Genomic DNA, 15,871 nt, shown 5'->3' with positions numbered 1-15,871 from the left:
TGAATAGTAAATATTATAATTAAACAATGACTCCGAAAAAAGAAAATAAAAAAAAAACAAGAAAAACATTTTTCCTTTTATTGATTCATCAAAGCCTTTAAATACAGATCAAGTTTGAACGTCTCACTAAATAAATACTTTTTTACTACTATATTGTCCGAAATCAAACTCCAAATCGATCTAATCCAACGTTATTCGTGTCCATCGAAAAGCGATTCGACGTTAGCCGACGTTCTGTGGTAGCTCGCGTTTTACACGAGACCAAGTTGTTTCGTAAATAAACCATAGGATTACGAGGGTCGGAAGTCTTGCTAAAACTCCAAAGTTTCGTAAGACGACAAGTTCCGGAAAACATTCGACGAAAAGGCGGCACACCTTTTCTCGTTCGTATAAAGTGCTTCGAACGTACAAACGAACGAACGAACGAACGAACGAAGGAACGAACGAACTAACAGACACGAATTTCAAGCGGAATTTGAAACCGAATCTCGTGGCTAGCCACGATAGCCGGATGATCTCCTCAGAAGGAACTTTACGCTTGGCCGGTAACCTTCCGGTTACGGTCCATCCAACTATCGCTTTTCTACTCGTGTCCTAAATAAAGCGAACGACCGTTTCAACGGCTTTTCTTAACACGGAACGATCGACCGATCACTTGCCTTATTGAGGATGGTTTCTATCACATGTACTAAACGATACTTCCCGTAAACTTTCACGATAAATCCATCCTTATTTTTTATTTATTTTATTAATCGCGATTAAAAGTAAATTCGACGCGATTAAATAAATTCTGATTGTTTATATCGACGTTCTTTTTCAAGGACGTTTATATGGAAGGAATCGTCATTCCCACAAACTCAAATTTCTTCTCGAAAGGAACTAGCGAACATACTCAGGAAAGATAAGTTGTTTGTGGAAGAAAGAACGAAGTAGATGTGCCCAAGGCTTTGTAAGCGGCTCGCGACAAAGTGTAGTACGTTTTGAAAGGGAAATGAATTTTGTCTGGTGTTTATATTGCCGCCTGTAAACGTTGTTATCCGACCTGCGTTTCACGAGAGGGTGAAAGAGTACTGTTAGAGCTTGGATAGATCGTGAAGAATGGAAAAAGAGAGGTAGGAGGTGAAAAGCGAACGCAGTTATTCGTTTCAAACGATTCGCGAACGAGTAGTTGCATTTTGTCCTTTTTTTATTCTTTTCCTTTTCTTTTTCTTTTTTTTTCTGTTTCCTTTTTCTTTTTTTTTTTTTCTTTACAGTTTCTGCCTCATTTTCAAAACATTTTTCTTTATCTTCCCTTCTTCTTTCATACGCGGATTTACTCGGAAAGAAATAATGGCTTCTCGGCCTATACACAACTATTCCGGTTGAAACGATGTTGCTACACGATTCATATCACTGAGATATACTTTTCCTTCTTTTTCCCCTCTTACTCTTTTTCAAACACGACCGTAGGGAGTTACTCTCGACGGAGAAAAAAGTTAAGTGAGAGACGATTATCTTCGAAACCATTTGAGATATCGAAACACCCTTATGGATCATAACGTTTCGTATCAAAATCTAAATGTCTATGCATACATTTTACTCGGTATGTTTCATATTTCAAATGAAAAAAAAAAAAAAAAGAGAAAAAAGAAAGATTTAAAAAACGATCTAAATCGATTCTAATCGATACGTTCTTTTTTTTGTTTTGTTTTTCGTTCGATCCTTCTCTTTCTTCTTTTATTTTATACATTCTTTTTTTTTTTTTTTTAAAGACGAACAAATTTCTTGCACTTTCGAAATTCACCAGAAAACGACAGATAATACGCTTACGTATAAAATCGCTCTTTCGTATGGTTTCTCTAGTTGGTGACGCGTTTTCAATTTTTCAATATCTTTCTTTTTTTCTTCTTTCTTTTTTTTCTCCCTCCTCTTCAGTTTCTTTTCATCCGCCGTCTTTTCTCGTCGTTCTCTCTATTTGGAAGACATTCACAGTAAAGGTACCAATATTTCCAAGAGGAAAGAGAAGAAAAAGAAGAACAAGAAGAAGAAGAAGAATAAGTTCTATTCGACCAAGAGAGAACGCCATTACAACGATTTTGTCTCCGTATAAAAATCTAAGCAAAAGTCAAGTTCCAAGAATCTTTCGTTCGAGAAACTATTCGTGGTATCTTCGAGAAAAGACATTTTTCAATTTTAAGAGCAGTGTAAATTTTACTTTTAAACATTTCTCTTGGACAAAGGGAATGGATAACAGTTGACAGATATATCAAATGTTCTGACAACTGTGGTAGTCGTAGTGAAAAGTATTTCTCAAACCATCTTTTCGTTAGTTGCCATGTTGCTTACCTTTTCACTTATTACTTTTTCTTCGCTTACATTCCTCGATGTATTTTAACGTCTCTTTCTTTTCTCTCTTTTCACCATTCTTTCACGGGTTGAAAACAAATAAGACTGTTTCTTATATTCAGAAGATCTAGCTACGGTTTAATTTCTTAAAACGAAATGAATAAGAATAGCAATCTTCTTTCTAATATTAACATTTTTTTCTATCTCCATTGTTTTATGCTGATCGTTTCGTTAACCAGACTCGATTATTCATCATTCTACGGAACGGAATAATCAGTTAAATGAAAACTAATATCAATAATGAGTTAACAAGAATGCTTCATAATCATGGATAATACTGACGAATTGCCAATTCTGGTGGATTTTCCCTGATGCACGGTTAACCACGGTACGATAATTTATGCCACTCATCCGTATTCGGTCTGTGACTTTAGTCATGGCAAGACAACAGCGAATATTCACAGTGAGAGCTCATTAATTAACAACCCACGCTGAAATGAAGTAGGAAGTGGAAAAGAGAAAAAGAGAGACTGAAAATTAAATAGTTCGAATCTGTCGCTAACTTTAAAGATTAAAACTTTGAAGATTAATTGCAAAGATTTAAAAATTGCGTTCCCTTTTTTAGTCTCTTTTTCTCTCTATCTTTATTTTTATAATTTCTCCGATCTGTACAAATAAATTATGCAACATGATTCCATGCATTTGTTCATACTGAACTTGTGACTTTTGATCTATCGAATTTCGATTGGGATCAAGAAGAATATTTAGGTATCTATTTTAAACACTCACCGATTTTCACGACAGAGGGTAAGGTTTCGACGACAAATGGCAGCTGAAGCAGCTGAAGGACGAAGATGGAGGCTAGCAGATAGCCCAGATTCATAGCTCATCTCGAAAACCCAGCGTTGTGGCCCTTCGGTGGCCCTTTTCACGCGCGTCTATGCCCAACGGCAATGGAATTTCTCCGATTCTTGCATTTATCTGAAAATTTTCAAAAAAAATTCTACTCGTACAGATTGTTCATCGATTTTTCTTTCAACGTATAAAGAATTACGATGGATCAGAATAAATGTAACACGTTATTGTAGAAAAGATTCGTTTTTTTGTCATCTTTATCGTTGCTATATTTAAAAATGTTTTCTTGTTTCGTTTTGTTTCGTATTTTCATTTTTTTTTTTTTGAAACGTGATAATCTTATATTTGATTTTATCATCCTGAATAATTCGACTCTGCGTAAAATTGTTCCATTTGAAGTAACTTGAGAGTATTTTTTTCTTTTTTTTTTTTTTGGTTTCTACACACTCACTATGCATGTACTTGAAAGAAATTTATGATTATGTATATCGAGAATAAATTCTCATGTATCTCAAGGCGACGAGATCTGTTTCTATATTTTCAAGTTATTGATAGACCGTTTTCCTATATCTCCCAACGCATTCGACGCGTTTGCCAATGCGCATATTTATTTGTCGTTATAAAAAATGATACGGTTGGACATGTACATCGAAATGCTTCGAACGAGGACGAACGAGGCAGTATTTGTTGTTTTTCTTTCTTTTTCTTTTTTTTTTTTTTTTTTTTTTTTTAACAAATCGATATAACGAAACACAAATAAAGTTTGAAAAATGGCGAGATTTAAAATATTTACTTTCTATATTATTATATTATTTTTCAATGAACGATAATATTAGTCGGTACATATGCGCATTACATTATTTTAAGTTTCAACAGTCGACAGCGGTCTTTGACATTTTTAGCCTTTTACCGATAAATATCGATGGTACTCGAAGCTCTTTCGAATATCGAAAAGCATCGCGTTTGGTAGTCACGAGTGGAAATACATTGCTACGCGTGAGTCGTTTCTGATTTTACTGTGAACCGTAATTCTGCCCGGTCTCAATCGAAACTACTCGCATGCGAAAAGTGTATAGCTTTGTCAGTTTTCTGGTCAACGATATTCCGTATACTTTTATTCTTGTGCTATTCTAACTTGAAGGAAGAATAAATTTTCGTTATATATATATATTTTTCTTCAAGAGTAACGTTAAATTCCGATTTCAAGAGGGAGTTTCGAGTTTTTAAGTTTTTTCGTTCATTACGAACAAATGATATTTTAACGAACAACCATTGAAAAAGTGCCTCTCGTCGAGAGATTTTTCTTAGTCTTGGTTACGATCGATAATGAAGACGGAAAGAGGGAACATCTATAGCTATAAAGGAAGGGCGAGAAATTCAAATGTAAAATAACTTTGGAGAACGTAATGTTAAAATGATAAAGGAGATTTGCCACGACTATCTTGGAAAGCTTTCAAAGTTGTCTAGCTTTAGCGACGTATATATATGTATATATAAGATGTCTCTTCATTCGTTCATAAATAAGATGGACATTTCTATCGGTCAAGCGTATATTTAAAATTTTTTAAAAGTCGGAGAAATAAAGGCTGACGATATCGACGCATTTTCATCCTGCCGTTTTGTTCTTTTTTCCTTTTCTCTTTTCTTTTTTCCATCGAACGATAAAGTCTCCATACTCTGCTATGTCTATAGCGATCTGGCAAATGGATTGGCTCGTAGCACAACGCCAGAAATTTGTCTAGACGCTTTCTCCTTCGATACGCGTCGTTTTCTTTTTTTCCAAACTAACACGAGCAAACCCGCGAACGAGCTACGAAGAGAGCGTACGATTACATTGTATCGAGAATAAAAAGAATGAGTGAGTTAGTCGAATAGAAAGAAAAAGAGAGAAGTAAGAGTAAGGGAAAGAGGGAGAGAAAGAAAGGGAGGGAGAGAGAGACAGAAGCACAGTGCTTTGGGGGCTTCTTCGTAAAGGAAATTAGCTTCAGGGTTTCAATGCAAAGGGAAAAATCCACAACATAGATAACCGATAGGTATCTACTTCGATTCTTCTCCATTCTATCTTTTCGACGAACACGGACGATACGATTGGCTGTTTATATAAAATAAATCAGTTGAATAATACCCTTGAAAACACAGTTGCTAATCTTGTTTTATTTTCTTTTCTTTTTTTTTGTATTTGATTATTATTCTATTTATTTTACTTTTTCTACTATATATTATTTATTTATTTTATATACTTTCTATATAGCTTTGTTTTTCCTTTTTTTCGTTATTATTATTACTTCCTTTCGAATGACGCAATTGATTCCGGTTTTTACTCTTATTACCCTATATATATATAAAGTGAAATCAAATGGTCCGGGTTACAAGAAGACGAAAAGAGAAATGAGCTTCGGAAAACTAAGTGTACGAGACTTTAATTCAATGTCGTGATTCCTTCATGAGCGTTGGAGGAGGATCGAGAAAATGGGGAAAGGAAAGAGGGAGAAAGGGGGAAGCTCGCTTTTCTTCTTGGTATACGCCTCGCTTCAGAAGAAACAATGGTACGACTTTTAGTTCGTTCGTGGAAAGATTCCGATGTCGTATATTTTGTGGTGGTGCCAACTCGCAGACTGGCTGGCGACTTTTCGAAAGCGCGTGTTTTCAAAGCACATACATTGGCTAGAGTTTATGAGTCAGAGTTCGTTCCTACTTCGACTTCCTACATAAGGTGTACATATATATCTATATATATATATATATATATATATATATATATATGCATATGTACATATATATATGTATCTATGTATACACAACATATATAGGTTTTCAATGCGGTCATCGAATCGTAGTCGAATCACCCGGATGTTGGCCGATCACCTTGAATGTTTCCTATTTGCACCCACGATCTTCTTCTTCGACACTCACGAAAGTTTAGCATTGAAAAACAAAAAGTGTAAGTACAAAAAAGAGAATCATTTATAAAAGTTCTAAATGTAATTTATACGATATTAAAATGAAAAGATTCTAATTAAAGCATGTTTCGTATTCTTTCCTGAATATACACGAAATCATTGCTCATGGATTTCGTAAAATTTACATTTTCTTCAAAGATTTACATTTCAAATTCCTCCATTTAAGTAGGATCATCGCTTTGCATAATGATACTTCTTTTAAGAATGAACTTGTTATAATAAAAAAAAAGGAGAGAGAAGAAAATAAAGAGAAAAGATAAAAAAAAAATTGTAACGTTACTTATTCCGAAAAACCTTCTCAACCATATTACCAAACGCATATGGGAAAAAGAATTTGTGAGGTTCGATACTTGCTGAAAGAAAAAATGTAATAAACCAACTACGTTTTTAATATCGGTGATCTCTCATGCGAAAAGTAATATAACGGGTTCTCTTTTACACATTTTTATGCATACCTAAGCATTGGCAGAGGAACAAGGAGAATTATAGTTCACGTGGTCGAAATTATACATTGGTAGACGATAATAAAAGGAAACCCTTAGTCATCTCCTTTTGTTTTTTTATACATAATAATCTATTTTAACGATCGATTTTTCTATAATTAATATGTAGAAAAGGGAGATAGTGGAAATCATTGAAAGATAGTCTCCCTCTCTCCCTCTCTCTCTCTCTCTCTCTTTTCATTTTAGTCTTGCTCTCTTGAATCCCAACTTGAGAGTCCTTTGAAAAGAAGACGAGCGAGCTGTTAAACGAAATTCTTCCGATTCGTTTGCCGTCGCTCGCAGTTCGCCTTAATCGAGCGACTTTATTCGACGATAATTCGTCGTGGCTATAGAAACGCCTTAATCACGGGAAAGGTGGAGAAAAGGAGGAATTCGGAAAAGGATAGGAAGCGAAGAGAAAAAGGGAGAGAGAGAGAAAGGAAGATAGAAAGAGTGAGAGAGAAAGAGGGAAAGTTGGTCACCTTCGTAAAACCATTTTACGAATATATATTTTTCACTTAGCAGCTTTTCCTTTTTCTACCCATCTTCGTGATTTATCGTCCTTCCAAAACATCTTTACGATATCATATGGATACAGTTAAGTTGATACGTGCGAACATTACTTTCCTTCGTATTTTTTCTTTCTCTTCTTTCTTTCTATCTACATTTCGTACATTTCGAAAGAATGCAAACATATGTAACGTTTCTTCAAAATGATTTTATTCTCTCTTTCTTCATTTCTTCCTCTCTCTCTCTCTCTCTCTCTCTCTCTCTCTCTCTCTCTCTCTCTCTCTTTCTTTCAATATACATTTTTTTTACGATCCGTTATATTATTACGCGATTAAAAAAAAAAAGATAAAGGAAATAAGCAAACAAAAAAAAAAACAAGTCAGATAGTGAAGTAAATTACTAACTCTAAATGGAGATAAAGCTTAATGACTCTGTAAACTTTTCAACCGCGAGCTCGTTAAAATATCTCCGTAATTTTATGAACGTGGAATTAAAACGAGACACGAATGCAGTTAACCACCACGAGTATATAAAGGTTATTATGAAAAAGATAAAACACCGAAAACAATTGAAATCTCTTTCTTTCCTTCGTATTTGAGATGGAAGTTTATAAAGTAAATAAATAAAAAAAAAAAAAAAGAATAAAGAAAATCATTATCCGTTTTGGTTAATGAATAATAATGAATAAATCTCGAAATGATACAACGTTTTCTTTCTATTTTTCTTTCCTTTTTCTTTTCTGTTCTTTTTTTTTTTTTTCTTTTTCAACGATTATCGTAGCAACGATAAAAGAACAAAAATGGAATGATCTCGTGTTAGAAAAGGATACGCGAAAAGCAGGTGCACGTGCGAGAGAAAAGAAGGAAGAAACGAAGGACGAAAGCACGTTCCACTTTAATTTGCCGGTACTTCCGTTCGCACGTGGGACAAAATAGTTCACGTTTAGTTGCCGTGAAAAGCAATTCACCGCGTGAAACACACTAGATTTACAGATCTCACCGATAGTTACGATGTCGTAAACTGCTTTTCGATCGAATTACATTGACGTTTTGAGTGCTGTCTTTTAAAGAAAAAAGGGGGAAAAAAAGAATAGAAAAAAAAGAAAAAAAGAAAAAATTGATTTATACTCACAATTTTATATTAACTAAAGAATATATATATGTGTGTGTGTGTGTGTGTGTGTATGTTTGTGTTTACTTTTGATCCAATTAAAATCGACGTAACTTTCTTCTCCTCGAAGGATCTATGTACTACAAATTCGTTTTAATTGGTCGCAGTAACGAAGGATAATCAGGGTCGATTGTAAAATTAGTTTTACACATACATACATACATATATATATATATATATTTCCTCTGAAAATGATATTCGAGGATTACCACACTACACGTTCTGAACAAATGGCTGCCTCTGCATAAAACTTGTACGGCTTGAAATCGTACCGTGTACTACTACCACGTGTTCTAGAAGGTCAACGATCGTTTATATTCGAGGTTCTAACAATTATTAAAAGAACGTATTTTATGTAAATACGCGTACATAATGCGTACGTATACAGTTGAAAAAAATTATTAACGATTACAGATCCCTGTCTTCGTAGTTCTTCTCGAGAAAAATAAAATAAAAAAAAGAGAAAGTGTATTCTTTCGTTCGAAGATTATTAAGAAGCAATTAAATACGATCTCGAACGTAAATTCAAATTAAAAACAAAGTTGTAAACGTAGTATCTAGTACTTGAATGTCCTCATATAAAAGTTGGAAAGAAAATTCGATTCGTAAAGAAAGTTTCTTTAGCATCGTTGTTTTATTCAAAAGAACGAGAAAAAAAGAGAAGCTTCGTAGTTGAAATCGTAAGACTTCGAACGGTCAACGATTCCTTCCTTCGACGTGCTCCATATTCGCCTAACTAACTTACTAGTGCGCCCCGATAAAAGGAGGACGTTCGAGTCGTATACTTGACCTGTTTATATAATCCTTAGCGAAATAAAAAACGCGTCTCTTGAGTGTACTGTGTCTCTTAAAAGACACCACGTGGGTAATCGATAAATGGCTACATTGAATTTTTTCTTGTAAAAATTACGAAATAAAATCACATATATCGCATAGGTTATTAAAAATAATATAGAAAGAAACGATAACAATAACGAATATAATGCTAACGATAAATAGAATAATGAGAACATTTTGTTTGTGTACTTAGGATAATTTCTCCATCTTTCTTCCTTCGATCCTTAAGTTGATTTAGCGAAGAACGTTGTCAGTTGAATTTCCTTGATCCTCTTCGTAAAGTTGGAGAAATGAAGATGAAGTTGCTTTTAAAAGATGAGGGAGAAGTAATTTATAAGACGCAATCCAAACGATCCTCGTCTTATCGCGACGACACGCGTAAACATAACCTCTAAGGATACTCGAAGATCATTGTCGCGCCAACATAAACAAACACATCCTACCGTGACAGCGGCCGGCGCACGACTGTCCTCGGTTGTTCGGTCGTCGACTCACGAAGCTACCCGAACTTAGCCGATTTCTGAATTCTCCTTCTCGAGCCGGCCACGTGCTCGAAGAGCGTTTGCGCATGCGTCACCTGTTACCACGTGCCTCTTCTCCCAAACTATTTGTCTTATCATCTTTATTTCTTTATTATTTCTATCTATTTTTTTCTGTTCGACTTATTTATATGTAAATGTAAACAGATCAATTTTATATGATGTTAATTATATAATATATCATATGTGTATATATGAAACGAGAATAATTTTGTCCGTTTTATATGACAAGTTTAAAATCAAATTTATAATCAACGAATTTATACAATATATCAATTAAGTTCTAATTCTCTGTCGATATTTTAATAGATAATTTCGAAAATAGTGTCTTTATAATTTCGATTTTAATTTAACACAATGAAGAGGAAAATCATTTTCTTGAAAGTTGTACGAATGTCGGAATTAGGATCGATTAAAGTTGCGCACATACTTGAGAGGCCAAGCAACAGGTATTATAACGTGTGCGTTTTCGCAATGCTAGTAGAGTTTTAGCCGAGACACGAACCCTGAAATAATTTCAACTTCTTTCCAAGTGGATAACTGTGATTCTAGAGGAACTTACTGTTTGCCGCTTTCTCCGACCGATGGCGTTGTAACTAGCGGGGAAAATTCAAGTGGAAATTTTCATGATTAGATATTTATTATTAATTCCATTTCAATCCTTTTTATATAGTTATATAACATAACATTCATTTATTTATTGAATTATTTTGTCGAATGATTTATTTACCACTAGAATATATTATGTTGCAACGAATATTGCCTATGGTTTATTAATTTTTGATAATTTGTATACTCTCTCGATATGAAATTTGTTGAAAAGCACATTTGTGAAAATACAATTTTTTGTTTTTTTTTGGAAAACGAGTATTCAAATCTTAACATGCAGCCATTGACCCACTGCATAGTAGTGGCTTATTTAAAGTAGAAACTCCGTATCTTACTTCCGTCCACTTCGTGGTAGCTTTTCTGAGTACATCCTGAGGAAATATCTTGATCTCTCTCTCTCTCTCTCTCTCTCTCTCTCTCTCTCTCTCTCTCTCTCTCTCTCTCTTTCTCTCTTCTATTTTCTTTCTTTCTGCTTTCATTCCTTCATTTTTCTGAAAATCTCTACAAAATATATTCTGTAGAAGAATGGTCGAATGAAAAGATTATCATAATCTTTGTTCCTTCTATTGGTCAAAGATCTTTTTCCGTTTTCGTTGTACAATTTGTTTTTTCATCTTATAATTTACAATTGTATATTACAAATAAAGAAAAGATGGTATCTTGCAACGTCATTTATAATTTAAAGTCGATCGTATCTCATTCTTCGAACTTCGCGAGTAAAGAAAAAAGAGAGCTTAATTAAAGTGTTTCCTTAAATGGAGCGTTGGCGTAGAAAGAAATTCGTGGTTGCGTTTCTTGCGCCTACTTCGAGCTAGATTAGAAAAGTTTTCTCTATGGACGTTATATCTCTATACGTTCTATTCCTAACTTGGTGAAGTTGTTCTGGTTTTCAGGAGAGCGGGTTATCTATTTTCGGATGGACGAATAGAGAAACGAGTTCGTCATCGATTTCGGCATCGTTGCAGAGAGCCAATGAAAAGTTACGCCTCATCGGATTAAAAGTGTTTGCTAACGTATTCGCTGGTGAGAAAGTTTTATCGGAAAGCTCTTGTCACGGACACTTATCGTCTATGGTTTTCTACGAACGTAAAAGAAGCTTAGAAAACTTTTATCTCATAGTCAGTATTTCGATAACTAACGATAAGTACATTAACGAAAGGTTGATGATAGTTTGAAACGATGATACGTTGAAAGCTTATTGTTAATTCAACAATAAAATGTGTATATATTCATTTCAGGTTAATTATGCGAGTTTAATAATAAGAACACAAAACCCTTTACATCTTCTCTATGTCGTTGATATCATTGAGGTCAATTCTATCGATTTTACATTCAACTTCGACGAATCACAAAGCGAAATATTAATTATGTGTAATAATTAGATACTGACGTCGAGATTATAGAATGTTTTTTCAAAAATATTGGAAAGCAAGTGGAACTTTCTCGTTTGTGACGATAAGCCAGGATTTTTATCTCGAACGCTCTGGAAGGTCCTGGGAAATTTATCGAGCCGTGCGTGGTAAGGGCGATATCGTTTTTCGTTATCTTTAAATTGCTTTGGATTACAAGCCACTTTCCCGTTGGCATTCGATGCGAAGGCGAATGCCTACAACGCGTCCGAAACGATGTCGGAGAGTTTGGGAATATCGTTGCCAAACGATAAGCGGCTGGTTAAAACCCAGTTAAATGGGAGGCAATTAGCCGATCATATGACACAGCTATGTTCCATTCGCTCGCGGCACATTAAAAATACCAGAGGATTTTGTTTTTCGTTGATCACAGTTATTCGGTAGCTCGATTTTATTATTCATTGTTTGATTTTTTTTTTTTTGAATGAAATGATTCGTCATTCTGCAAATATTGCCACTGCAATTAGTTTTACTTTTCACGAGTTATCAGTTCGCATTCATCCTCTTTCAAAATTTTAATCTGTACTAATAAACCAGAGATTATTATTTTATTACGACAAAGGACGCTCGTGATCGTCTCTTTAAGCAAAGGATTTAATATGATAGTTCAAAGAAAATTTGAAATTAATGTTCGCTTCATAAAAGAGTGCATTCTATTTTTATCGAATGACAAGCGAAGAATGAAAAGAGCAAAAATGATGAACGAGGAATTTATTATATTGTCGTTTCTAGTAACGTTATCGATTTTTAAGATATCACATACTATATTTTATTACTGCTAGGAAAAAATGAATTAAACAAAATGTTCGCGAAATTTATTTATTTTTACTACGAATGTAAGAAACTAAAAAATGTAGGTAAATATTTTTTATTTAAAATGATATAAGATAAATAGAATATTTGATTTTTCGTATAACGTAGGCTTTCTTTTTTAAAAGATACGAACGACTTTCGTATTATATGACGTATTATATTCACTTTTATCTCTCTCTCTCTCTCTCCCTCTCTCTCTCTCTCTAAATTGTAATATTTCGCAGTTGGCCGAATCTTGAGAACATTCCTCCTTCGTGCTATATCAGCTCTAAAGACTTCGTTGAGTTTTTCATTTTACGTTGGATGAGCTGACGGTATCAACATAATTATTAGCTACATTTTTATTTGATCAGTAGAATAAGAGTATATTGAAAATTCTTTTCGTTGAAAATATTTCGTTTTTTTTTCGATTTTGTTTCTCTCATATTTTTGCAAACAGATAAAAAATGAAATATCTTCTTTTTTAAAAATCTCTTTGAATCCCTATAACACAAAAATATATCAAATAATCCCACTCCCTTCGACATGCACGAAAGGTTTTCTAGCGATGAATGCAAATCCATGTGAGATTTATTTTAATTGAAAATAAAATAAATATATTAAAAATAAAATAAATGAATATATCAAAGAATAGGTAGGTGTAATATTTTTTTGTTTTGTTTTTCTTTTTTTTTTGTAGTACGAAAGTATAAAAGATAAATAAGTATTATTCACGTACCTACCTGTTTATTAGGAGATGCTTAAATTTTCATGACAAGTTAACATATTTTATTGAGTAACAAATTTGATGTATACATTAATACATATATTGTAATTTCATTTTACGATTCATAGGCATTAACATGTATATATATGTGTGTGTGTGTGTATGTATTAATGCCTATGAATGTGTGTATATGTGTATACACAACATAACGTAATAAAAGAATTGAAGAACAAGGATTGAAAAATAGAGATAGAGAAAAATGATCTAAAACATTTAAGAAATCAAAAGCATTTAAGAAAATTATAAAAATACGTTGATTGGACGTATGTGAAAACGTTTCAATCTTCGAAAGAGAAGCCTGTTTGGCGAGATTAAAAGAAAGACACATAAGTATCTTCCGATGGGAGATTTAATCCTCTTTGGAAAAGGAGCAACCGTAGAAATTGCTCGGAGAATTTCGCTTTACGAGCACACCGCATCGTGAAATCTATCCTCTTTTAAGATCTTTTTAAGCCACGAACATTATAAAAGGTGGGCATCGATCCAAGTACAGTGAGAACGAAGAACGCGTTTGCCAAGCGACGTTTCTAAGGTGACGATTACGACGATCGAAAGTTACTTTCGATATTTCGATATAACAATAAACAAATTCGCTAAACTTTGATTTTGCTTGAATCACGACAGAGAGAAAGAGAGAAAAGAAAAGGCGTTTTTGATAAAATACTATTATGAGAGATCGAGTGTCGCCTCTGTCGATTCGTTCAGTGACAACGAAAACGCAATAAACGAGCCAATTTTCCGCGCTCGAGCCGACAAAAAACAGCAACGACGCACCTTGGTAATTCTCCTAATGGTCGTGCACGCCGTTACCGTGCTCTTCCGTGCACTCTTCTCTAATGCACTCTCCCTCGTTGACTATATCGCGTCGAGCTCGAAAATGCTAGGAAAATGTCGGGAAAATGCTTCGAAAATAATACCTACCGGCACAAAATACCGGACGTGCGTTCCCGACCGTTCCGGACCATTCACGAAATCTCCCATGACTTTATCTAATTTTCTATCGAACGCTGAAACCACATTGCGAATTTTTCGCGTTTAATATGTTTCTCTCTTTTAATTTCTTCTTTTCTCCCTCCTTTCCTTTTCTTCTTCTTCTTCTCCTTATTTTTTCATTAAAATCAAATAAATTAGATCGTCGATTATAGCGCGATTATATTATTTTTTTATTCATACTATCGCTAAGGATTGAATCCTATGGGTAATGCGTTATGTTAAAGTAACGTATATAATGATTTTCACATTTTTTAACAATAGTTTATTTCCACGCCGATTCGAACGTTCGTTTCATTCGATTTTATGGTCTTTTTTTATGGAAGAAGACAAAAGGATATTCAAAATTCCTATAGAAATGCACAAGAGCATGAGATCGCTTAAAATCATAAGCGGCATTTACACATAAAATGGTGTATTTTGTTCTCATAAACCTACGACCATGTTCGTCGGCTTATCTTTTCTAGTTTTACATCGTCGTTATGCTAATGTCCATTCCGAAAAATAGAAAGTTTAATCGTCAACCAACATAAACAATCTTGAATTCACGCTAATAATGAAATTAAATGTATCATAAAAGCTATTTACGTTTGAATGTGGATATTAACGGATACCCTTTCGCACGAATTTTATTATCGTGAATCACGCTCCGATGGTTTTATTAATCGTTAAATACAAATTAACCATACTAAATGTTATACGAAAGATCTCTTGTATCAACGTATATATCGATGATTACTTTTAACGAATTAATCCCGAAATAGATAGCTATTCGTTATTTCTAATTACAGAACATGTATGATTTGAAATGAAAGCTGCGATATCATTGTACGAATAAATAGATACATTCTTGTTAAAATAATTAATCGATTATTGCCGTCGAAAAAAGGAACAATTTTTAATCAATAATTAGTACGCGAGATGAGATCGATTTCAGGACATTTTATCGTTTATGCAAAGTATCGGATTATTCGTTAAACTCTGCCGAGCAGATAGCCGGGATGACATTTTCAAAAGAGGGTCAAGTAATTTTACGATTCGTTTCACGTATTCAGCGTACGTTGATAATGAATGTATATAATGGAGTTATCGCTTATTCATGTCATAACGTCATTTATTCGTTCACTTAGTATCGTCTCTCTAACCGAAGAAGAAAGAAGAGAAATATTGAATACTCTCGCTTTTATCGGTTATTAAGTAAATAACTATAATGCTGCATTCCCAAGAGGCGTGACCCACGAACATGAATCACGCTGTCGTGCTCACTTCAATTTTTTTTCACGTTTATCTTTAGAGGAATTTTTAATCTTTTCAGTTCACATGAGTGAAAACAATTGAAAAGTATAATTATCTACGTAAACATTCTTTTTCACGTTTGCTACTGTCACGGTTGAAAATCAAACCTTTGATTCTGTCACGACTGAATTGTCGAGATGGTGACGTCATAGGCAATCTTTACAACACACGTCTACACGCGTCATAGTTCACGAAACCATAATTCACGTTCGTGACAGAGGCATAACAGAAGCGTTATGCCTCGAGGGAACGCAGTATAACGCTTCTGTTATGTCCATCATATCACGAAGCAATAGTATTAAAAGCCAAT

General features: G+C 34.0%; 1 protein-coding gene across 8 annotated transcripts in view; it reads right to left on the bottom strand.

The window, feature by feature from the left end:
* Positions 1-9,614, bottom strand: part of LOC127066930 (glutamate receptor ionotropic, kainate 2-like) — a 74,334-nt gene extending 64,720 nt beyond the window's left edge. For all 8 annotated transcript variants that reach the window (XM_051001216.1, XM_051001215.1, XM_051001219.1 and 5 more), the window contains exons 1-2: positions 9,329-9,614; positions 3,115-3,306 (exon numbers count right to left, since the gene is read on the bottom strand). In XM_051001216.1, the coding sequence (XP_050857173.1) occupies positions 3,115-3,208 (94 nt within the window). In that variant the 5' untranslated portion in view covers positions 3,209-3,306; positions 9,329-9,614. The remainder of the gene's footprint in view (positions 1-3,114; positions 3,307-9,328) is intronic.
* Between the last annotated feature and the right edge of the window lie 6,257 nt (positions 9,615-15,871).

This window comes from Vespula vulgaris, chromosome 10 (genome assembly GCF_905475345.1).
Source record: "Vespula vulgaris chromosome 10, iyVesVulg1.1, whole genome shotgun sequence".
Taxonomy (NCBI): Eukaryota; Metazoa; Arthropoda; class Insecta; order Hymenoptera; family Vespidae; genus Vespula; species Vespula vulgaris.
This window is presented reverse-complemented; position numbering and strand designations above follow the sequence as displayed.